We start from the raw sequence: 26,057 nt of genomic DNA on the forward strand, positions 1-26,057 counted from the left end.
GAGAAAGAATAAAATCATAACTGAACTAAGAGCAAAATGTGCCAAGTTGTCTGCAAGGCTTAATTAAGAAAAAAAAATAAAAAATCATTCGCCGAAAGGGTATATGATTCTTTACTAGCTGCTAGCTTGTCCGAAAGCATGATGGCAACATTTCTGTTGGAACAGCTTAGAGTTTTTTTTTTTTTTTTATTTTAGTAGGTTATTTTACGACGCTTTTTCAACATCTTAGGTTATTTAGCGTCTGAATGAGATGAAGGTGGTAATGCCGGTGAAATAAGTCCGGGATCCAACCCCGAAAGTTACCCAGCAATTGCTGATATTGGATTGAGGGAAAACCCCGGAGAAAACCTGAATCAAGTAACTTGCCCCGACCGGGAATCGAACCCGGCCCACCTGGTTTCGTGGCTAGACGCGCTAACCGTTACAACAACTTAGAGTTTTGAAAAGAAACAAAAAATAAGTGTAAGTTACTGAGGATTTGCTAAAACTTTGTGTTCTCTGGCACAACAATTCTCCTAAAGGATATTATGAGTTTATCAGATCAATGAATATTTTGCACTTGCTTCACATAAGTGCCCTTAAGAAATATATTGACTTATCCTCCGGACAGACATTACCCGGGACACTGGAGAGAGATTAAAAATTGAAGTAGAAAATCTTAACACAGAACAAGCCAAACTTCAATATTACAGGCAACTGGACCTATTTCTTGGGAGGAACGAACTGCTTGATGAACAGGCAAATGAAGGCAGCAAAGAATGAGGAAACAGAGCCGAATTCTTGTGGCATTCTTTTTCTGTTCTAATCTGGATGGTGACCAATTATACAAGAAAACAGTGAAAGTGATTGCTGCTGTTGAAGAAGCAGGATTTTCAGTCTTGCGGATTGTGACAGATAATTGTAAAGTAAAGGTTTCGTTATATGAAAAAATGTGTGGTGGTAAGACTGCACTAGAAACATAACACCCTTTGGATGAAAGCCGTAAGTTATTTCTTAGCTTCGATCAGTCACATCATAAAAAACGTGCGATCTCAGTTCCTGGAGAAATCTTTTCGGGAAGATGAAAGGGAAATTATTGGAAAACATGTTAAAACGGTGTACAAGCTGCATAATGCTGGTACCAACATGTTTTCACTCCAGTTCGTCGTTTGTCCACAAAAATGGTATAAGTACTCATCCAATCTTGAGAAAATGTATGTAAAATGTGCGAAATTATTATTCTGTCATAGCTGCACTTGAAACTTGCAGTTCTGTTCAAGGTGAACACTTCGGTGAAATAGAGAGCAAACAAGGAACAAGCAACTTTCAAGTTCATGAGAACGATAAAAAAAGCGGTTGACATTCACGATTCACGACGTATGCAGTCCAACACAGGCCTACCGTTCTCGCAATGAGGACAAGTTGCATTTTTGTTTACTTAGTCATAAATGTCTCCAATGGGTCACAGACACGTGTCTGCCGTATACTGCGCAAATTCAAACGGAAGGGCGAAATAGACAAGACATGTTCAGTTCACAAACATACAATGCAGACGACAGTTGACTGTATAGTGATGATTATCACTATACAGTCAACTGTCGTCTGCATCACTATATGTTAAATATAGGTTTTCACTATGTCCTGATGCTTAATTTTCCCTGTGACGACAAAGAGCTATTTTTCAGTCACTTCAGACAATTAGGAGGCTTCAATGATATGATGAATGCTCATGCTTGTAGCATGTTATAGAGACTACATTAAAAACAGGAATCATAAGAGCATCTGTGCATGAAAGTGTGGAAGCAAATAAAAACCTAACTTCAGAGCAAGTTGCCCTTACAGCACCACGTTAATCACAACTAACGGAGAATCCGTGATGAAGATGCTAGATCGTTCTCTAATTAGTAAACAAAATTTGTATTGATGTTATTAAATTTCATATTATGTATAGACTACACTTATTTTCACACAGATTTGCAGTAACTCAATTCTTAACTTTTCTCCTTTTTTCAGCTTCGCTTGTGTCAATGAAAACAGCATTTATTTCTTTTGTATGTGCAGTGGCGGCTCGTGAACTTGTGGATTGGGAGAGCTGCAGTAGATTTTGGTACATACAAATTTCACTTCTTGATATCATTACTAATAAGTATAGGACAAAAATAAATGCACTACATATCGAAAAACCAGAACTTTCTGACTTAGTTGGGAGATGTCTGTGGCATCATTTGCTAATCGCTAAAAAAAAAAACTAGTACTATCGATTTCAGCCTGAATTTCAGATCGGCAGACACTCAATTTGCAATCTACTAGTTCATTCTGAATTGTCTTAGAATTGCCTTTCAAAAGTGGCATGTTCCAAATGATTTTTGAGAGGCTCATTTAGATTACTCGCGAACTGTATCAACCCACGAAATACACCAGGGTTCTTCGAATCGTTTTTTCATGTCCCCTAAGGGGAAGTTCACATTGGCCACAAATTTGATACAATCAATATTTTTTTTTTAATAATTTCACGATTTTTTCTCACTTCTTGATTGTGTTTGAGAATGTTTGTTCTGTTCGTTTCACTTAATTGCACTGCAATATTAGTTTTGCCTAACATAGCCAATGAAACAACATTTTCAGGTGAGACTGCGAAGATTCGTGCATTTTGCTTTTTAGGGGCAAATGTCCTAAATGTGTCACACCACTCCTAGTCCATGCAGCATCACCACCGAAGAGGAGGCAAGGAAAACTAAATACAGATTTTTTTTTTTGTTTACATCCACGTAACCACAAACGCTTCGAGTAAATTTCATTGTTATACTTCCTTACATTTATGCACTGGATGAAGCTTGAGTAAGATTTAAGTCGGGTAATGGACGACCCTTTAATTTCACTTCATTACATCAATCTTCTCCGCAAGGGAAAGTTAGAAAAATAAAATTAATATTCTGTAATTCACACGCACTCACGCTTGCAAATTTGCACTGGTTAAGTTACGGTACTAAGACGTCACACCAAAGCAACACTCAGATATACTGACGGTCAACAATTTTCTAAAACTGGAAAAGAAGTCTCTTTCGTATTTTACGTGCTATATCAAGAGGATTCTACTCGTGCAATCATTTTGAGTTAAGGCAAATATTAGGTTCTGCTGGAGGCTGGATATATACGTAATAATAAGGCAAAAGAGAATATTAATTTCGTTATATTAACTCGATAAGATTCTACAACAATAAGTATGTGAAAAGAAAATAAAAATGTTGTCATTAAGTTTCAAGGGAATAGAGAATCCATTTGACGCAGCATTACAATAGCGGTGTGGGAGGGGAGGAAAGATCCCTTGTGGCCTGGCTCTGCAAGCCACTGCAGCGAAATACGGATTTTAAACAGCGGCAGTTTCCCCTCTGCTTCCCTTCACCTCTCTACCCCCTGACCATGCAAGAGATATCACTATGAGCTGTCCCACCCTGCAGATCCCAGGACTACTTTGAATGCAGTGTCAATTCCAATACAGTCGACGCGCAAAAAGATTATGCATAAGATAATCGTACATATTCCCGGCCAGATGAAATATAAAGCAATTTACCAATAAAAGCTGTAACAATTCTTCTACAAATTAAAATAAATATTATTTTTATTTTCCTGTCAAAGCAGGGAGTGCTGCAGCTCCGCAGCTCTTATGGACGAGCCAACCCTGTGTATGTGGTTAACACGACTTATGATACAATGTCTAAACAAAATCACAACAGTTGCTAGTATAAGTCATAACTCATAAGTTAACGTAAATATAAAGGTACGTCGCAAATAAAAAGGCAATGAAGACTCCATACGATGAACGGGGTAATCTAGTGTGTTTTTGTAACCTCGTCATTGAAAGACGTAAGCGGTCCTAAAATCAATAGATTCCTTGTTGAAGGCACTGCAATCTTGTAATTTTGAATCAGACAGAAGCGTATGTAACTACAGCATGTGAAAATTTTCAACAATTTCTGTGATTCTTTTTTTCTTTTTGTATTGTGATTTTATAAAATATTCAAATTACAATCAAATTTATAAATTACATTCCATTCCACTAATTCTTTCAGAAAATGTTAAATTCAGGTGTCTACACAGTTTTCTATCAAAAGCCCAGGATTCGATGCAAAGGAACAAAAATATTAATAGTACAGTTTTCTCGACTACTGTTATTTCAACCTTTATTTATCCTTGGTAGATGTCAATGCATTTATAGTAGCAAATCATTCTGAATCCCTTTCGAAGTGCCTTTAAACACGGTAGTTTTCTGGAGATGATCTTACATCGCTGAATGCTCAACTGAAAATGGTGCTAAAAACTCAGGATAGAGGACTGAGATACCCAAGCCCAACGTTTGTGTCACCAGTGATTATTATTGTTGACTTTTGTTCTTTTGACATATCACTGATGTCAGGAAGAGGCATAAGATCAGTTCTGCTACATTATTGTCGACCAAGCTTTTTAGGGAACTATCGTTCAATAAGTGTAACAATGAGAAGTTCTTCTTCTATTGACCAAGTTGCTGAATTCCTTGTTGGTAGGCCTAGAAGAGCAACACAGAAGTACTATCGTTGAAAACATTTTTCCTATAAACCTCTAAGTAGGAAAGTGCTGAAGCTGTAGACCAGAGATCGGCAAAAATGTCATCGCGATCACTAGTAATAGTGGTGTCGCAGGGGCATTGCAGTAAACTGTCTTTGCTTCACCCTCTCCCTTCCTTCCAACTCCCCTGCAACACCAGTAGATCTACATTTGCATCTATCAGTGGCGTGTTATCTGATTGGATTTAGATTGTTTCTTTCTCAAAACCTTCAACATCTGTTCGGAAACGTGTTTTTAAGGAAGAATGGGAGGAACAGTATTTGTTGTGCATATGGTGACAATTTAGACGCCTCTTGTGTTATAAAATTCGAATACGCACTTATAAATCAAATATATACTGGCATTACGACACGCCATAAGATTATCACGAAATCATAGGTGAGCATGAACATAGCCAATGTAATTCTGAACGGAAAAGTTTTTGGAAATCGCAAAATCATGAGGTTCTATAATGAAGGGCAGTTCATTAAAACATATCTGAATATAGTTGCTAACATTATTTGTCACGAATAATCTGATATTTTTAACAGTAAGAAATTATCACCACGAACAATACAAAGGAGGATAAGGGATATTGAAACACTAGCTGAACGAGAAAAAAATCAAAGATGCATAAACAGTGGTTTAACTCTAATCTCTTGCTTTAGGTGGAAACACACGGGTATTGATACAGTAGAATTGATAATGTTCAATCTCGGAGTTACGAAGGATCTCTCTGTAGAAGAATACTTTATCGATGTCATTTGCATTTAAAGAAAATACAACAGGAAATGTGTTACTCCAAGCGTGAAGAAATGAATCTGAACATAAAGCAACTTGTATCTGTAGTAACATACGGGACTCGAAATACGGCTTTAAAAATGTCTACTAGGTGGAGTAACGTTTTATTAAGAGAGCTGGAAATAAGTGAGGACACAAAACGTTGCCATTGTATAACACATCAGCCTGGCTTAGATTAATTTAAAATGCTCTCCATAGAATATGTGTGTAGTCCTATCATACAGTAGGTTTCCAGTTGGAAAAGGCCAATGCCTGAATATGAATGTAGCCTAATTATATAGGTGACACTGTGATTTGAGAAACATTTGCTATGACAAAGGAAGCAGGAAATGCTGCGAGAACAATAGTGACAGTACTTTTTATGTGTTTATGTACTCATTTTCTCATTTATTATATATTTATTTATGTCTGCATTGCTTGCCTTTCCCTGTTTGTTTCCTTTTTTTTTTGTCTGTCTATTTCATCTATTCCATCTATCTGCCTGCGTATTTATTCATTCATTCATTCATTTATTCATTTATTTATTTATACAGTATTCTACTTTTGTCAAATTAAGTAACAATGGAAGAAAAATACGAGCTGATCATTTACACAATATAGCTTATATTATTCAGTTCAACATACTGTGACGACCAATATCCTCTCTTTGCTATCGTGTATTCATTTCAAAACTTCCCGCCTTGAATAATTTTAGATATGCAGAGGACACGATTTTGAGGAGAAAATTCAAAACCACTGCTGACTGAATTTTCTGTTCTACCACTTCACCCCACCCCACTCTTGAATTTCAAATTGCACCCATATATTGAGACACATCCTTAAAGGGAATAATAAACTCTATTCGTCTACCAAAAAAAATTTGGGCCATCCATTTCTGAGATAGAGTCAGAAACTTATAATTTAATTAATAACAATAATACAATTACAGAGGCTAAAATGAATACAAGCCATTTATAACAAATTACAATAGAAACAGAATCACAGCAATAGTTCATGATGTACTGATAGTGTTAACGATAAATACTGAAATATCCTACACAAGTGATATGATCTGTCAAAGAGTGTAAAAATAATTAATTCAAGAAAACCGCCGGGCAATTTTGCAACAACAGAAACTCCAATCATACCAGGCAAATAACAGATCTGTTTTCTAATACATACAATAATAATAGCACAGTACCTTCATAGTACTGTATATCAACTGAACTTTAAATCATTAAATGAAACGTTTCTAGATCTCAGAAACGGATGAACCGACTTTTTTTTATATTTGTCGGTAGACTTATTGGATTTATCATTTCCTTTAAAATGGTGTGTCTGAAGATAATAATAATAATAATAATAATAATAATAATAACAATAATAATAATAACAATAATAACAATAATTATTATTATTTATTTAATCTAGCAGAGATAAGGCCAGAAGGCTTTCTCTTCTGTCCAGCCAGACTCTAATTGAATACAATAATTGGCTTTTATTACATTAATACAAGACCGTAAAACACCATGAAAGTGAATAATGAAAGTAGAAGTAAATAATGAAGTTAGATAAGTAATATTAGTGAGACAATAATAAACATTGTTAAGAAATAGTGTATGCAATTTGAAATTCGAAAGTGGGGTTGGGGATGAAGGAGTGGAACAAACAATTCAATCACTAACTTCGCACTCTAAAACTAAATTGGCGAGTTTTTCCTCAAAATCGTGTTTCCTGCACATCTAAAATTATTCGAGTTGGGAAGTACTGAAATCAGTACCTGGTAGGGTGATTTCGTTCAGTGCCGGACATAACGTTTCTAGTATTTTTTTTATCACTGACAAGGTATGGCAGCAACTGTGTCAATCCTTCTACTAGTTACTACAACCCTTTGTTGTGAGCACTTGTGTGATTTTGACCGGTGACAGTTGCCGTTGTAACATATATCAGTTGATTGTGAATTGTGTCGAGTTAAATTAAGCTTAGTTAAAATACAGGAAATTGGGTATTATATCGTATCTCATACTAATCATTTAATAATTAGTCAACATAATACTTTTTGATTTGACTTAATGTAGTTGAAGTGATGATTTTAGAATAATCTCGGTTTCAAATCTTCAGTCGTGTCGGCTAGTACCGAACACTGTTCAGTTGGGCAGTACCGGACGTACTCTTTTGTGATATTTATATATGTTTTCATAATTTAAGTTCATGTTTTGTAATTTATAGAACGTAAATGATGTCAGAAGTTAATCCTAAACCATCGAAAGAAAGATGATATCCGGGGGGTGGGGGGACATATATCTGAAGATATTGAATCCACTTGCATTTTGTGTGGAGAAACACATAATGAAGACAGGATCCAATGCTCATCGTGTAAAATGAATGGGCACACAACAACAGCCTAGAAGTCAACGAAACGAAGACTGTGCAGATGGTGTTCAGAAAAGGGGGGGGGGGAATAGAGAAAGTGAATCTATCATACTCAATGGGAAAAAATTTCCAGATTGTGAATATCTTCAAATACCTTGAGGTAAATTTCCAGACATCCGGAACATGCTTCAGCCAACAGTACATGCAAAGGAAAGGGCATTAGCAGCAACGAAAGCTATTTACGAGATAAGAAGTTACAGTCACTGTCGCTGGATACTGCAATGACTCTTTTCAGAGCAAAAATATCTCCGATTCTCATATACGGCATACATCTAATTTGGCCATATTTATATTTTTTAAAAAAGCACTGGAACACTTGGAAGCAGTTAATGCCAGATTTCTAAAGACTGCTCTAGTAATATCAATATATACACCACTACGACTAGCTTGCGAGCTCGCCCGGGAAAAGTTCATCGAGGATGTTTGTCACAAATGCTGTTGTTACCTTCAGAACGAGCGGAAGAGCTTTACTCGAACAAAGAAAGAAAATAGACGAGATCTCGCAGGAGTTCTTCGCAACGGATGCCACGATGGATAGAAATTACACAGGACCAAACTTCGAGCTCACAGCACCCTGACAAGACTAGCAGTCCACGGATTCCACCACCAGAAGCTACGCTCAAAGCCAGAATTCCACGAGCCAACAGAACAGTGTGTGTGTGTGCAATCTGTGGTAGAAATATTGTAGCCGCTACCATTTCACTATATTCCCAACAGGACAAGATCTCTGAGAGACTACAGCAAAGAATAGCCGAGCAATAACTATACAATCTGCATATTTGTGCGCATTTCTCGTTATTGTCGTGTAAAATGTGAACTCACGAAGCTTGTGCTAGTGTTCCGTTAACATCAGACAAGTATGAATGCGATTACTGTCAACATTAAAAATGCGTCCGGTGCTGTACTCAATTTCTAAATATAGACTATGCAAAATTTCATGTTCGCTTTATTTCTTTACAGCATTTTTTAAATTCCTTTTTGAAGAGTTTATACTACAAATGTTTGTTATAGTTGATTTGTTAATTCATAGCTCTCTCCAGTATGTATGTGGATTGCAAAACATTGTGCGTCAAAACTGACAATAATAGGCTGATCTATAATATTTAGTGAATTAACCGAAGATTTAGGAAGTCATTACTTTTCCTTTGAAACAGAAAAACGATGTAGCCTACTGCTTTTCTCGCATTTAACAGTTACGCAATAGCATAGGACGGCAACTAACGTGCTGTCCGACGTTGCCACGTAGTGTGGGCCGGGCCATGACTAGAGAGGGCTATGGTTAATTTCATGTTAAAGGGAAAATAAAGTTAATATAATAATTTGTTTTTCAATTACAAGGAAAAAAACCTTACATGTCCGGTATTGAACGAACTCCCCACACATTTCAATTCGCATTTTTATCGTCGTGATAGCTAGATACAAACATGCTACAAGACATTCAAGCTCCACTGACGCCAAGATGCATTCCCTGGTCAGTCGAACTATTGTTCTCATTTTAGTTTTCACTGTATTTTCTGTTTACAGGTCTCAACGCGTAAGAAATTCAGCCTTCTGGAGATATTTCAGCGACTATTTTCCTGTTCGTCTAGTAAAAACAGCCGAATTGGATCCGACTATGAGTTACATGTTTTGTTCTTTCCCACATGGCATGCTGGCTCTTGGAACTTTCATAAGCTTTGGTACTAATGCTACCAAAGTCGATGAAGCTTTTCCAAACCACAAATGTTACACGGCTACTCTGGCTTATCATTTTAAATTATTCTACATCCGGGAACTTATACATGCACTTGGTAAGTAGAAAATTTTTCTTTGCGAAAACAACTTTACGTATTGATCACATTTGGATCGAAAAAAATTGCACAACATTAATAATAGGTCTAATACATTTTTGTAATTTAAAGTATCTACTTCCAACATAAAAACAATGATGTTTATTAGAGGAGAAAAATTCGTTCCGGCACCGGGTTTCCAACCCGGGTCCTTGGTTCTACGTACCAAGCGCTCTAACCACTGACCTACGCCGAAGTTCAATCTACAAGACCGGATCGAATCCCTCTCCTCTAGTGTTTTTCCCTTTGTGACCTTACTCCATGTTCGACATATGAGGCGTTGAGAGCAGAAGTGGTGTAAGTAAAAAATGGGTAATGAGGGTTAAAGTAAGACACAGCGCAAAGTAGCAATTAATATTCAATTTATTTAAACTATTAGTAGTCAGTGGATAGCACGAAGGACATATTAATTGCTACTTTGCGCTGTATTTTACAGATTTTTTTTACTTTAAACCTCATTATCCAATTTTGACTTACACCACTTCTGCTCTGAACGGCTCATATATGTTGACATATATTAAGTCAACTGCCATTATACAAGGAGCGCACTCAATTGAGTGACTTGGTGGCCGGGATTCCACAGTGCGTATTAAGCACTGTTGGGCGAAGAATCCAAGTAAAGATTAATTTTCGGTCCTACAGAATATATGTTATGGTAACAATAGTTATTAATTTTTACTTAGATTCTTCGCCCAACAGTGCACAATACTCTTGAATCTCGGCCATCAAGTCACTCAATTGAGTGCGCTCCTTGTAATAATGGCAGTTGACTTAATATACAGTATGTCAACAATGCAATGGGTCGGGATCTGCTGAGCGTGGGGGTCAAACATGTTCGGATCTCGAAGGGTGCTATGCATAGACATTTTGCTAGCCCGTGCTACGAGCTATCGACTGGTTACTTGTACAGGATTCATATCATATCGCTAACACAGGTTCATGAACACGAAAAACGTTAGTTCGCTGATTATCCACCGGAAGCCAGCGCTAAGAATGTCTATGAATACGGCCCGAAGAGACGACGAGCTGCGGCGTGTATTTAGGCAGGAGGGGACAACTTGAACAGTAACATTTAAGGAAATGTAAACAGAATGCATCATAATAATCCCAGCAAATAAACGTATTGGAGTGCACTAGATCATACTTGCAAGCCCTAATCAGAAATTATTTCCGCACTTATGTTGATATCATTTTCTCTCCTATAGCGACATATGAGGAATTCATAGCTGAAATTTTGTCCACTTTTTTCGTTACACCCGTCACAAAGAATGTCTTCTACTTTTTGGCGCGCAGTATGGAATGGGGTGGAAGTCTACGTTCCTTACAGTTTCGCTCTAGGATCTTATGTCACTTCTAAACTCTCTTCGTTATGTTGACAGAATTTCCGCAAAAGTATTTAATTTTTGTTTCACAAGGGTTTAATGCTAATATAGCCAGTTACGTGAGAACAATAATCTATCTTTAGAGGTACATTCGAATAGATCCTCTGCAACTCGATTCACACTGCATGTTCCATATTCTGAATATTGTCTATTTCCGGATTCTTGTCAAACCATCACAGCATTCACATTGTTTTTACAAAGTTTCGTCTGCCACGAAACCCGCCACTTCAATTTTTTACAAGCTTCTGCAATGACGATATATTCCAGGGTCCAGACCTCAATTCATTCAGAATTTCAGAGTTATGAATCTTGTCTGTGTATTGTAAGAAATTCAATTACATTTAAGACTTAGGTAGTAATACTGAAGAAGGTCAATTCGCAATTGTAGAGGCAAAAACGATTATACTATGATATGGATTTGCAAAAAAGACAAACGCATTAACTTAATCGAGAATAGATTGTGTTACTGTTTAATTAATTTGCCACAGCAATAGTAGTAAAACAATTAAAGCAGAAGCTTCTGTGAAAATGAACCCATTTTTTTATGAATAAAACTATTATTTTTTTCCATAAACTTTATTTTTAACAAAATTACAGGATTTTTAAAGCATTTCGTGACTCTTGAATAGCCCTTTATCACACCGTAGGCCTACTGTAAAATCTATAAGGAAGTAAAATATTTTACGTAGAAATTACAAAATATGAATGTTGTGTGCAATTCAGAAAACGAATGTATATCTTCTTACTTGGAATCGTAATGTACGTTTTGTATCAAGGGTTAAAGAAACACTACAAATAGTAATATCATTTACAACATAGCGAAAGAAACGAATTAACATGTATAAGGAGAAAGTAGGCTAAGTAGGCTATGTGTTACCTTAGTCATACCGATTTTCTCCTTCTCCGGACTTTCATATCATGCAGTAGAATAAATAAAATTATTTATTTGACCAATGTAAAAATACTCAAAGGCTACACTGATAAGTGATAACAATAAACTTCTCTAACGATCGGATGGGGGAAAGGAACTGACAACCCTACCCCATTAACTCCTGGCTTAGTTGCCTTAAGAGTGATGCCTTATTGGTATTACTTATGAGGTTCAAACCTGTCTTCGGACAGTTGACTAAAACAACAACGATCGGATTTTCAATGCTTACTATTGGATGCCGATATATTATATTTGGATTGAATAAAAGTGACAAAATTTAGGACATTTGTGGAGTAATACAGAAAATTAAATACACTTCTCTCATAAATAGTATATTCCTGTGGACTTCTTTTCAATCTGTCATAAATATATTCATGATTTTTGGTACAACCTCATAGATTACAAAAAATTACAGACCAGTCAGCCTCACCTCTGTGGTTTGCAAACAGATAAAACACTTGATTTCAGCATATCTAAGGCAGCATTGAAATGATTCAAATTGGTTACATAATTGTCATGGGTTTCGGGGGAGGGGGGTTACTCATGTGAGAGCCAATTAGTAACTGTATGTCAGGATTTAGCAGGCGGAATAAATTCAAATAGCCAAGTAGATGCAGTGATTATTGACTTTTCACGCGCATTCGATGTAGTCCCACACGACATATTGTTGGTTAAACTACAATCAACAGTGATTGACTTCAAAGTACTCCAGTGGATCAAGGAATTTTTAACTTGTCGCAATCAGAGAGTACGGGTGGGGGAGGAATTATCGAACCCAATAGAAATTACTTCCGGAGTCCCACGGGGCCCCTTCTATTCCTGGCTCTTGTAAATGATCTGCCAGTTAACATCTTGTCCAGGGTTTGCTTATTTGCGGATGATTGTCTTGTATACACGGAAATAAAAAGTTATGAAGATACTACTCTTCTTCAGAATGACCTCAATAGAATAAACGATTGGGAAATGGTCAACAAGATGAAAATATATTCTCTAAAGAGCAAAGCCGTCATCTTTACAAGAAAAAAAAAAATAAAATGATCGCATCGTATACGTTAGGGGGTGAAACCATTCCGGAAGTTAACAAATGTAAATACCTAGGAATAACTTTTAGCAGCGATCTCGGCTGGGAGGAACACGTTACTGACACAGCTGGAAAAGCATGGAGAGCGTTACACTTTGTGATGAGCAGGGACGACACTTTGTCCCATCATGGACGGATTTTAGGTTGGTTATTGCTTGCCTATATTGACGTCACGGAGGCCATGGGTTCGAAGGTACTGCACTGTGAAAGGAAAGGGCAACCTGTGTGTGCTGCACCGAAGCACGACCGTACGTACGTTTGATTTGTTTAGGATTCGAACCTATGTTGCTCTCTGCCGCTGTCTACTTGTATTTCATTGTAGTGGCTTACCTACAGTTCCTACAGTACTACTGGTGCCGTTGTCACTTAATGGCAAGGTGGTTGTGATCGTGGCTCTATGTGCAGTAATGTAAACATAATACAATGTAGTCAGACAAGAGTCTAAACTGAATGCAATTGCAACTGCGTTTGGAAGTGAGTATATTAGTGTGGAGGGCAATAATATAAGCTGTAAAGTGTGCAAAACAGAACTAAAGGTTCGTTAAGATTTGCAAAAGCAATGTGAAACGAAAAAGCATAGTGAACGTTTCCCGTTATTTCTCTCATCTGCTCGGTTTACAAACTTTGAGTTTTATAATGATTTGTGCGAGATGATGGTATCGGCGAATAGTCCAATACACAAGTTCAGTAATCCACATTTTCAGCGGTTTATGGAAAAATACACGTCTAGAAAACTGCCTAGTATAACATCAATGCGTACAATCTATTTATCGTCTGTATATTAAAAAACTCTGATCCCATTCGGACAGCTATAGGTAGTAACAAAATATTTGTATCTATAGGTGAGACATCGGATGCTGTGGGACGATAAGTAGCTCACGTTGTTGTAGGAGTGATGTCCTCCAATGAACCAGGAAAGAAATTTTTGTTGACATCGGAAATACTAGTAAAAGTAAACAGTGCAACTATTGTTAATCTTTTTGAGATGCACCTATGTATAACATCGTGCGATGTTGAGCAAACTTTCTCGCAGTACAAGCATATTTTTAGTGAAAACAAAAGGAATTTCTCTTTTTCACACTTAAAAATGCACATTGTTATACAGTATATTGTAACGAACTACAATTTGTATCAGAATAATGTACGTAACTCGATTGCAAATACTTGTGTGTAATTTGACTAACTCGTGTTTGTTGTAAATATGTGTAAGTAATATTGTAAACTTGTAACTAATCAAGGCATATGTTACGCGCATACATACTATACGGCAGTGGTAACCTGTAGAAAAGTTGCATTTTCGTTCCGCCGATCTATACCAGCAAACAGTCGCGTGCTGTCGCTGGACTGCTGCTATCAACTAGTAAACACAGGTACTCTATACACCAGTACCAGTGAACCTCGTGGAGAACTGGGACAAAGTGTCGTCCCTAGTGATGAGGTACTAAGAAAAAGTTCTGATAAATCCAAAGAGATTGCATATAAGTCACTAGTTCGTCCAGTAATGGAATATGCTTGTTGGGATCCTTAAAAATTAGAACATATTAAGACATTAGAAAATATTAAAAAACGGGCTCTCAAGCGTTGTCGTAATAATTTAACATTAAAATGGGACAAACTCACGGACAGGAGAACGGGAATTCGATTATGCGCAATGTTCAAAACATACAGAGGTGAGCCTGCTTGGAGAGAACTAAAAAATAGGTTGCAGCCGCCAAATTACTCTTCAAGAAATGACCACTCACATAAATTGAGGGAAAGAAGACAGAGGACCGACACTGGAAAGTTTTCTTTTCTCAATCGTACTATCAGGGACTGGAATGCTTTACTGCAGACTTACTAAAGACTTTACCAATAACCAAAAATGTATTTAAAAATAGGCTTAAGGACTTTACTAATAAACGGTAGTATATTATGCACACTATTTAAAAGGTGTACCTAATTGATGTTTTGTTATTTGAAGTGCTGTATCAGTGAAGAAGTGTGTTATGTCAGTGAAGTGCGTTTGTGTCGGTGAAATTTTATACAGGGACATCACTTTATTTTTACCAACATTTTTGACATTAACCTGGCTATACTCGGAAACACTGTTACCCCCTCCCATTACAGGAGTTTGGTGTTACTAGTGCAATATGTAAACAAATTATTTTACTAGCTATAGGAGGAGAGAAAAGTAGCGTATCCTTTTATGTTACAGGGAAATACGATATTAGGATTTTGAGTTTGATCATTAGGTTACTTTTACGGTATTTTATCAAAATACAGTAGAGTAGTAACATTTTTTTTTTTTTACAAACTCAACTCTTCAGGCGGTTTTAATCAATACATAATGGCTACTTTATTCAGCATATTACCGTACTTTCGGTAACTTAATCTTCACTTCTGCTCAGTCCATACAGATAAAGTTATTCAGTCATGTTACACACCGTACCTGCGCGAAATAAGCAGGGGCGGGTATTTACAGAGATCGCGAAAATCACAACATAACAGATATACAATATATTTTTACTAAGCTTCACGAATTAAGTGATTCTGATTAATAATATGCGTATAAAACAATCACAAAAAATCGCGAAATAAAGTTCTAATAGCGAAATATGAACACATTCGCGAATTATTATTATTGTGTCGTTTTATAGCGAATTTCATATCCTGAGTTCTTTTTTCGGACATTTCTTTTTCATTTGAATTTGTTGCACATTCAAGTAGGCTATATTACATGGTATTCCAGGTGTTCTGATTACATTAGTGAACTCAAAAGACGGAGAATTCAATATTTCACTAATAATTTGAAAGTATTAATTTGAGGGCTGCAAGTTTTTTTTTTTTTTTTTTTTTTTTTTCGTTTTTAATGAATGTGTGTTAAATACAGTCTCAATCCAACAAATATTGTCTATCGGCCATACCGCACCTTTACCAGAATCCAATGAACCTTTAATGTTAATTATTTGGAAAGTAATATTCATACCGTGTTAATACTCCAATTTCAAAATAACTGTATTTTCCAAAATTTCCATTAATCTCCGCCAAAAGTACAAATCAATCTCCAACAATCTCCGTCGACACTAATATTAAAAAACACAAATGATAAAATTAATCTCCATAAATACCTGCCCCTGGAAATAAGCTTCAGTAATATAGGCTCTTCCTTCTAAGGAAAACGCACACATTTCTGAAACACACTACACTTTGTACTCTTTACTTCACTGCTAGCAGACTTCGAATGCAACAGCGGCCGTAAGTTCGTGTGGCTGACGGGAGCAAGAACATTAGTGAAGGGGTGGAAGTCAAGTACATTCAGAAACGCAGGTACAATAAAAATTCAAGTAAAAATAAAATGATGTCCCTGTAGTTTATAGTGTATTTGATAAGTGAAATGTTTTTGAAGTGATAGTGAAATCAGGATGATATCAGTGAAATGTGTCGTAGTCCCAGTGCAGTGGATGAGTTGACAGCGAAATGAGTGTAGTGCTGAAAGGTACTTGTGCATGTATGAACATATACTCGTGGGTTTTAGTTCGAACTTAGGATTAAGATACAAATTAGATTTACTTTAAATGTTATTTTAAGTGAGCGTGGCTCATTTAATTTAGGATGCTCCTTGTTAATATTATTACACTATTATTATTATTATTATTATTATTATTATTATTATTATTATTATTATTATTATTTATTATTATTAGTATTATTATTAACTTATTATTAATTTGATTTATTATTATGTTTATTATTCATTGCCATTATTAAGTTTAATTAGTTACCACTGCCACCGGGTATTTAACCATTTGCAGTGTGAATAAATACAAACGTACATACATAGACACAAGTGTTTACAACAGTACCGGTACTCGTACATAAACATTTGACAAAACTAAGGGACGCAAGCGTTATTGTAATTAAAAATAACAATAAAATAGCTTTTTATTGTAACTTTAATTTAAGTTATCTTTTCAGGTATTTGTCCAGCATCTCCGAAAGCTATCAGCAATATACTAAGCAAACCAAAAACGTTGACAGTGATTGCTGTAGGAGGGGCTTCCGAAGCATTTTATAGTCGTCCTGGACAGTACACAATTTTTCTGAAACAACGTAAAGGTTTTGTAAAGCTGGCGTTGAAACATGGGTAAGTAGAACCAATAGTATTCATTAATAACAAAGTTTAAAGTACTTAAAAGTTGGGTAGGTTCGGATACGTAACCTAGTACGGTATTTGAAGTTTGGATTCAATATAGACCTACGAGCTTAAAAAATGTACAGAAGTGACAAAAAAACCGGACCGACCCTTGTAGCTGATTTCAGATCCTTGTTCACTCAGAGCACGATAGACTGGTAACTAAGACTTTCGTGGGTCGAATCCTGCCTGGGAAGGAAACTTTTTTTTTTGTTCCTTATTCAAATTTATTCATAATACTATTCGTCCTGGTATGAGTAACAGTGACAGTGATAATCAACCAGGCATATCTGGTTATTGTAGGAAACGTCAGAGGCATGTCGGAAAATGGATAAACGTATAAGGTTAAAAGGAACAAAGGTGAATCGTACATTCGTCCTGCTCATACTATTGCAATGTCCATAAATACATGCAATTATTCACTACGGTTGTACTCGTCTGTGTGGTTACAACACTGAGACAATTAATGGCGCGCGCCTTCAGGCGGAGTGGCGTATTCGTCCTTCTCGTACAGAGTAATATGAATATTATGAACCTCTCACAGACTACGCAGTTTCTTCAACCTTACAAACAATGATAATTTCGATGTAGTAAGGGAGAGCCCGCCAACGTCTGCCAGGCTTAAGTTGCAGATAGCCTATGTGTCTTAAATATTCCGAGGAGTAAAAAACACAAAATTCGACCCTTGGCGGGCTCGCCCTTCTCTTACGGAACGCCTCAATTATTTAAATAATATTGTAGTTATTTGAATTGTTGTGTATAATGAAAAAGGCTATGTATTAATTTAATGATATTCATTTCTAAATAGAACTCCACTGGTACCTGTCATCTGTTTCGGAGAACAAAATATTTATTCCCAGGTGGATTTTCCTGAGGGATCACGGTTTAGAAGATTCCAAGAATTCATCAGAAAGAAAACAACAGTTGCTCCTATAATTGCTTACGGCAGTGGGCCATTGCCATATCGTCGAGAAATGATCGTCGTAGGTAAGATGAATAATTTACAATGTAAGCTAAAACAAGAAATTATATGGTCCGTCCAGGTATCTGTAGAGACTTGATCCATATAGGGGAGGAGTACATCTGTGCCGGAGTGTATTGCGGGCAGCATCAGCTCGAGGCCGCTAAGGGGTAAAATCTCATGGTAGAGTGTTCAGATAGAAATGATCCCATTCCTGCAAGCGATTGGTAGCTTCGTTCAACCAATGTCTCCGCTCAGAGCGGCCATTGGTCCTGTCCTCCCACATACCACTTGCGGAGAGGTCTTATTTCATATTTCTACTCTACAGAATCCTGGGACGGACCATAGTAAACTTATCGAGCGACTCGGAAACTAGGAATCTATTCTTGAAGCTAATTCACAATGCAAAAGCACAGTTAACAATATGAGCGAAAGTATTATCTTTCCAACGAGAGTTGGGTCTGACGTTTGAGCGGCAGGTGTTTGAATTCCTAGCAGGTCAACTATTCATGACCTTGTCAATAAAGTCAGAGGTACAGGATCTTTTTTGAACAAGAAACGTTTTCAACAACGTCGTATACTGACAGAAGAGAAGCTTGATTAAGTAGGGGCCCGGTTAGAGCACTCACCCCGCAAATCACTGCGACGTTTAGCACAAGAGGTTAACATTTCCAAAACGTCAGCTTTTGTAGCAACGAAACTTCTGAAACTTAAGCCGTACAGAGTAACTGTAGTTCATGGTTTACAACCACAAGATCCTGTAAGTAGGGTTAATTATTGCAATTGATTTGTGCAGTCCGTTCATAATGGCGACGTGGACTCACTTTTAACGTGGCTTCATCTTCACGGTCACCTATCTACTCAGAACAATAGATACTGGGCTACCGAAAATCCCCATATTAATCATGAAGTTACTCACCACGCTGCAAAGGTTGGGGTTTGGTGTGCAGTGAGTGCGAGTAGAATTATCGGTCCCATATTTTTCGACATAACAGTTGATTCAAACGTTTATGTAACTTCAATTTTAAATAATTTTTTTCCGCAACTAACAAAAATGAACGATTGAGTGACTGGTTTCAGCAGGATTCAGCTACAGCGCACATCGCTGCGAATTCTATGCATGAATTGCAAAGTGTGTTTGGTCACAGAATAATTAATCGAGGATTGTGGCCACCTGTGTTCCCCTCTGGTTCCCAGAAGGTATAACTTAAACTGAGAGGGAATCAATCCGGCATCGGAACTTGAATCCGGTGTGGCTTAATGGATAAAGCGCCAGCACGTGCCGGAGAGAATTTTTCTCCGTTCTACCGGTTCTTCACCATATGAAAACGCAGAATTACTGCACTGAAACTCCATATTATGTAGCCTACTTCTGTACATCATAGTAACTCAACCATTGTTTTTTTTATTTTAGTTGGTTATTTTACAACGCTTTATCAACAGCTTAGGTTATTTAGCGTCTGAATGAGATGAAGGTGATAATGCCGGTGAAATGAGTCCGGGGTCCAACACCGAAAGTTACCCAGCATTTGCTCATATTGGGTTGAGGGAAAACCCCGGAAAAAACCTCAACCAGGTAACTTGCCCCGACCGGGAATCAAACCCGGGCCACCTGGTTTCGCGGCTAGACGCGCTAACCGTTACTCCACAGGTGTGGACTCAACCATTGTTACCATAACAACAGGCCTTCCACGCTATGTGATATTCAGTGGTTTTCCCGATTGCAGCGCTAATGTCATGTCCCATCTTTAGGAAAAATAGGTAAGGCAGACCCATATTTACCAATGGGAAGAGGGCGGCACTTTTTGCCCGAAGGGCATGCGAAACACTTGCGAATTTTGTTATGAATAGACCGCGGGAGTGCAGGCCCTAACACGGCGATTGCAGTTAACTATGCAGACGGGTATAGAGTATGACGTAAGTGTCTCTCGCCTTTCCCCGTACTGTTCCGTGCATCGAACCCGAAACATTCAGAGTTTGTTAGCTGTCATACTGAAGAGTTGCGTATGTGAAATGACACATATTACAATGCCTAAAACAACAATATTTAGGCTATTATAGAAGAAAGTGTTGTACGTGTCGTGTGTAATTTCAGATTATTACGAACTAAGAAGTTACTATTTTGAAAGACACTGTAATAGTAAAAGACACAAGGAAAATGTTGAACGCAAATAAGAACAAGTCGAGTTCAAATAGTTGGTCACAATTCAATGTAGACTTAGGCCCATGTGACATGTTGGTACACACAAACATTCCATTCAGAACTTTGGGCAATCTCCACTTTAGATCATTTCTGGAAAATATACAAATTAACATATCCCAGAAGAAGCAACAATACGTAAAGAATATTTACCAATTTCGTACCAGAATACGATTGGCAAAATTCGAGAAAGCGTAAACGATCAGGAAATTTATGGGTTTCAGTTGATGAGTCTACAGACTTAAGTGGTAGATATGTGGCAAATGTGGTGGTCGGTATACATTTCGAGAACTGTGCAGGGAAAAAATTTGTGCTAACTTCAGAGAAATTGGAAAAGGTAAACCATGCAACTATTGTCCAATTTTGTATAAGGCTATGCGCCTTTTATATACGGAAAAGATTAAATATGATAATGTACTTCTTTTCGTCACTGATGAAGCTTCATATATTATTAAAGCAGAGCGGTATTCCAACATGGTGCATTTAACTTGTCTGGCGCACGAACTGCATAGAGTTGCTGAAGCTATTCGTGCTTTAGGCTATATAGCGATGTGAACTGTTTTATAGCGTATGTGAAAAAAAAATCTCAAAGCCCCTTCAAGAATATTAAAATTTCGAGAAATTGCACCAGATCTCCCCCTTCCACCTTAATCCGTAATTACAAGATGGGGCACCTGGCTTGCCTTATATTTCGCAGAACATTACAATAAATTCAAACTAGTTATTCATGATTTAGATGGCAAAGATTCAGCTGCCATTACAACAGCAAAATCCCTGATTTCAGAAAATATGCACCAAAATCTACAATTCATAAAGACCAATTACGGAAATTTGCCACAAGTTATAACTCAACTGGAAATGTCTGGTCTACAAATTTCCGGGTGTATTAAATTAATTGAGAGAGTATCGGAAACAATTAACAAGGTACCCCAAGGATTGTGTCCTGATAAGGTAAATGACAAATTAGGTAGTATAATAAAAAAATAATGGCTATGCAGTGTTGAACAGTTAGGTGAAAAATCAGGACAAAAACTTAAATGACAATGTAAACCTTTTCACGTACGCTCCATTAACCTCATGCGATGTCTAAAGAAGCTTTTCGCAGTACACACATATTCTAACTGATAAACGATGAAGTTTCTCCTTTGACAATCTACGTATGTACATAGTTGTACATTGTAATTCATTATTGTAAAGAAAAAGATTCCGTCGATATCGCATCAATTAGGTAAGTACGAAATGTATGATTATTGTATGTATGCAATTCATATACCCGAGACTGTACGTCTGAAGCACGCACAGTGAGTTGCTTACCTGGGAGTTCAGTACACTCGCCACGGAACGCTCCAGTCATACATACCTTGACGGTAAAGGGCCCGCACTCCCGCGGTTTAGTTATGAATGAGGGGGAAAAAACACTTTAAAATCGTACATAAATTTTTATTTTGTAATTCTTTACGAAAAAAAAATATATATCGTGATACGACATTCGAACAAGTCCAAAACGAATAAAGAATACTTTTGCTAGGAACAAAGATCGATTACCAATTCATCTGTGAAACGGCGCGCAGTGTCGTTCTCATTCTCAAAACAATAAACGTGTAGCATTCATTAAGACTGTGATATTTGTACGGAATTAGGTTAAAAATAATGGAAAGGGATTGACAGACAGTTACTGGCCATGTACTTAGGGTTTAATATAGCATACCCGATCAAACAATATTGTGAATCAAAACATCCTTACTCATTTCCCAAACTGCACAGAGCCCGCTGTTGAACTATTTACGTTACGTTTCTTTGCAGTTGCACATGCGGAGTGATGGTGGCCTGGTAGGTTGATCAGTTGGTATGTGAGTTAGTGATTGTTAATTATGAAAGAGGGACCATTAGAGTTAAATTAAGTGGTGCGCAATGCAAAAAACAAAATGACTATTCGGAACAATGAATTAATCAAAGAATTCCAAAATTAGATTTATTTTAAGAAAACGGATTCGAAAAGTTCGGCCCAACAACCTGTACTTCTGTGTCTACTGCTTCTGGTTTAAGTGATAAATGATAATATTGTTGAGTCAAATCATAAGGGTACAGTAGACAACACGAACAATTCTTCGCCAGTAAATGATTTTTCAACATATTTCCCACCGGAATTGAGACATTTTGTCATATTGTGGGATCGCTAGAAAGGTGCAGAGGGCTGTCTGGTTCCGATCCCAGGCGGCTGACTTCTACGAAAGAAGTATACAAAAATTGAGTCCATGGCATGAGAATTGCAGTGGGAGGTATGTCAACAAATAGCGCAACAATTGCTGTATCTGTTTCAATCAATATTTACATGCAATTGTGCTTTTTTTTTTTTTTTTTGTAAACTGTCCAAGGGGAAAATCACTTTCTGGACGGCCTCTTAATTGCGGTCAAGTGACATTATTAACATGCTGGAAGAAAAAAATTTAACTTTTTTATGTCCCCATCACAATGTTTGCTTGTGAGTACACATGATTTAGAATTTTCAAAGTAATGACCCTGTTGACTGTTTACATTGCAAAGAATCGATTAAAGAAAGGGGGCGACAAAATATGTGGTAAATTTCCCCGGGCCCAATGCGAATGTTTAAATACGGCCATGGGTAATAGGTCTCGTTACCAAAGCAGCCAGCAATGAGCAGGATTTTCAGCAAGCAAGCACGTTGAACTGCTACAGTACTCCCAGCATGCAATCCATCACAGAAAACGCGCCGTGGGAAAATGAAGGAGGAAAAGTGAAATAACAAAGAGGAAAGAAACACAATTCAATCTGACGACGCTCAAAGCCAAGGATATACAAAATACGTCGCGAATGAAAACAATGAAATTTACGAAAGATAAGGAGCTCCGGAGACTGAGGGGTAGTCTAAAGCATAGCTGGATGAATGTCACACGAAGAAATGGAGAAATAGTGGAAAGGAACGGTATCGATAAAGTAAATAAATACAGAAAAAATATAATTTAATCAATTGCTAAAAAAAATTCTAAATCGAATTAATAAAAAAAAACATACTAATGTCAGGAAAAACCCAAACCAGGCAAACGGGACTCGAACCCACGGAAAAATACGACCGGGATTACGAATCACACTCGTTACCCCGAGACCACGCCGGTGAATCCTAACTCTGTATTTACTAGAAAGGAACTTTCTTTATTCCCAAGCCGTCCATCATTCTACTATTATTTATTACGTAGTACTGGTACTGATTACGCTTACTGTTCATCTTACGATCAAAATCGATAAAATGCTTGCTGTCAATTATTGGAACGTAACTTACTTAGGTACTTAGTTACAAATGGCTTTTAAGGAACCCGAAGGTTCATTGCCGCCCTCACATAACCCCGCCAGCGGTCCCTATCCTGTGCAAGATTAATCCAGTCTCTATCATCATATCCCACCTCTCTCAAATCCATTTTAATATTATCCTCCCATCTACGTCTCGGCCTTACTAAAGGTCTTTTTCCCTCCGGTCTCCCAACTAACACTCTATATGCATTTCTGGATTCGCCCATACGTGCTACATGCCCTGCCCATCTCAAACGTCTGGATTTAATGTTCCTAATTATGTCAGGTGAACAATACAATACGTGCAGTTCTGTGTTGTGTAACTTTTTCCATTCTCCTGTAACTTCATCCCACTTAGCCCCAAATATTTTCCTAAGCACCTTATTCTCAAACACCCTAAACCTATGTTCCTCTCTCAGAGTGAGAGTCCAAGTTTCACAGCCATACAGAAGAACCGGTAATATAACTGTTTTATAAATTCTAACTTTCAGATTTTTGGACAGCAGACTGGATGATAAGAGCTTCTCAACCGAATAATAACAGGCATTTCCCATATTTATTCTGCGTTTAATTTCCTCCCGAGTGTCATTTATATTTTATTGGAACGTAAACACTTTCAAATTATGTCACTTCTATTAACTAATAACGTAGTATCTACCGGTATATTTAATAATATACAAAACTTCTAAGTTATATTATTTCATTAAACTGAAAAATACAATTCTATTCAAGAACTTCTATTTGAAGGACACAGGAAAAAACGTGATAAGTCCAAAATTATCGATTTTTTGTTTTAGATGTCATTTAATAGTTTATATAGTGTATATTTGTGTAGTTTAACTGTACAAAATAACAAGCTCATTGGTCCACAGAAATTTGAAGAATGATAACCCAAAGACAAGAGACTGTACCCTAATGGGCCTTGAAATTTTTAATTTGCTCTCCTGTAAAAACAATAAAACGTGAACTTACCAGGTTTTTCCCCTGTACTCTTCATTTGTAATCTGTGGAATTATTCCATACATTTATAGAAAGACTCAATTTCAAAGTAGTGTAAACAAGATGTTTTACCCTACATAAAATTCTTAGACACAACCAGTGAGATACTCAGTGCCATTTTCAACTTATAAAAAAACTAGACCCTTAAAGCTACGTGGGAAATTTCATCGTGATATAAAAAGAGAGAATCTAGCCGATAGACCAAAGCGTACTAGGCCTTTGTATCCTCTACATATTCACAAACAAAAGATAGTTCCCTTAATTTAAATAGTTTAATTTCAGTTTGTTTACCAGGAGATTACTAAAGTTATTTCTTGATACAATTCATTTGTACATATTGATATCGAGGGTTTTCCATACTCATCGGAATTTCTTAGCCTATGTAATAATTTTTAGAAGTAATTCATACAATACAGTACATGGAAACATGGCGGGACTCCCTTGATGTTCATATGGAATCCATGTGATGTAATTGTTGCATGGACTAGACGGATTTCAAACAAACGATGCAGCGTTCATTCTGCACACATTGTAGCCGTATTTTGACTACAATTACACAAACCATCAATTTTATTCGACACGATCTCACACAGATCATTTCAAAAGAAATTCTCGGGGTCAGAGAAAATTGGTTACCTTCCATGCGTCCCGTGGAGCAGGGTACATGAACAATGCGATACGTGGCACAACACATTGTTGCTTTTAAAGTGATGACCTGATGAGGATATTTCATCGTGACAATTAGTATCCATCAGATCATTGGGGCCAAGACCTATGTATTATTTGTTACAGGCATCATAAAATCGGGCCAAGATCTATGTACCGGTACTATCTTGTTACAGGCACCATAAAGTCATTACGTATCCAAATTTTACATAGGCCTATACCTGAAAGTTGGAATATCTGTACACCAGTGGTGGTCTTTTACTGTAGAACAGGTTGACGAGTATTAGATAATTAGGTAGTAAACATCAATCAAGCCTCCATCTTTTGTCTATAGAAGTCCTGGGCACATACTGTACTTTTCTGTTAGAGTGTAAACAGGCTGACATTACGATATGTCAATCATAAGAATACGTTGAAAATGTAATGTAAATATTTGTATAGACCTCTACTGAGGGAGCATAAGTAACTAAAGTGTTGCATATTTTATAGAAAAGGTTAAATTTCTGTGGCAGGAAGAAGTTCGCACATAGATGCAGTTAGATTAATGTAAGTTACCGGTACTTATAGTTATAGCAGAACCAGACAATAACAAACAATGCAATTATACCCATTATAAAGGAAAATAGTCCTTACCAGGCTGCTTGAAGAGAAAATCCTAACTTCTGTTCTCCATCTGGCCGAATTTGTGGATAACTCTGTGATTGAAGTTATACATGTCCATGATCACGTTCTTTCAACGGCATATTAAGTAAATAATT

General features: G+C 37.0%; 1 protein-coding gene across 1 annotated transcript in view; it reads left to right on the top strand.

Annotated features, from left to right (window-relative positions):
• The window catches only part of LOC138705957 (diacylglycerol O-acyltransferase 2-like), a 65,066-nt gene that overhangs the window by 34,820 nt on the left and 4,189 nt on the right, over nt 1-26,057 (top strand). The window contains exons 3-5 of the mRNA XM_069834772.1: nt 9,298-9,563; nt 16,951-17,119; nt 17,976-18,154. Coding sequence (XP_069690873.1) covers nt 9,298-9,563; nt 16,951-17,119; nt 17,976-18,154 — 614 coding nt within the window. The remainder of the gene's footprint in view (nt 1-9,297; nt 9,564-16,950; nt 17,120-17,975; nt 18,155-26,057) is intronic.

The sequence above is a fragment of the Periplaneta americana genome, chromosome 9 (assembly GCF_040183065.1).
Source record: "Periplaneta americana isolate PAMFEO1 chromosome 9, P.americana_PAMFEO1_priV1, whole genome shotgun sequence".
Classification (NCBI taxonomy): domain Eukaryota; kingdom Metazoa; phylum Arthropoda; class Insecta; order Blattodea; family Blattidae; genus Periplaneta; species Periplaneta americana.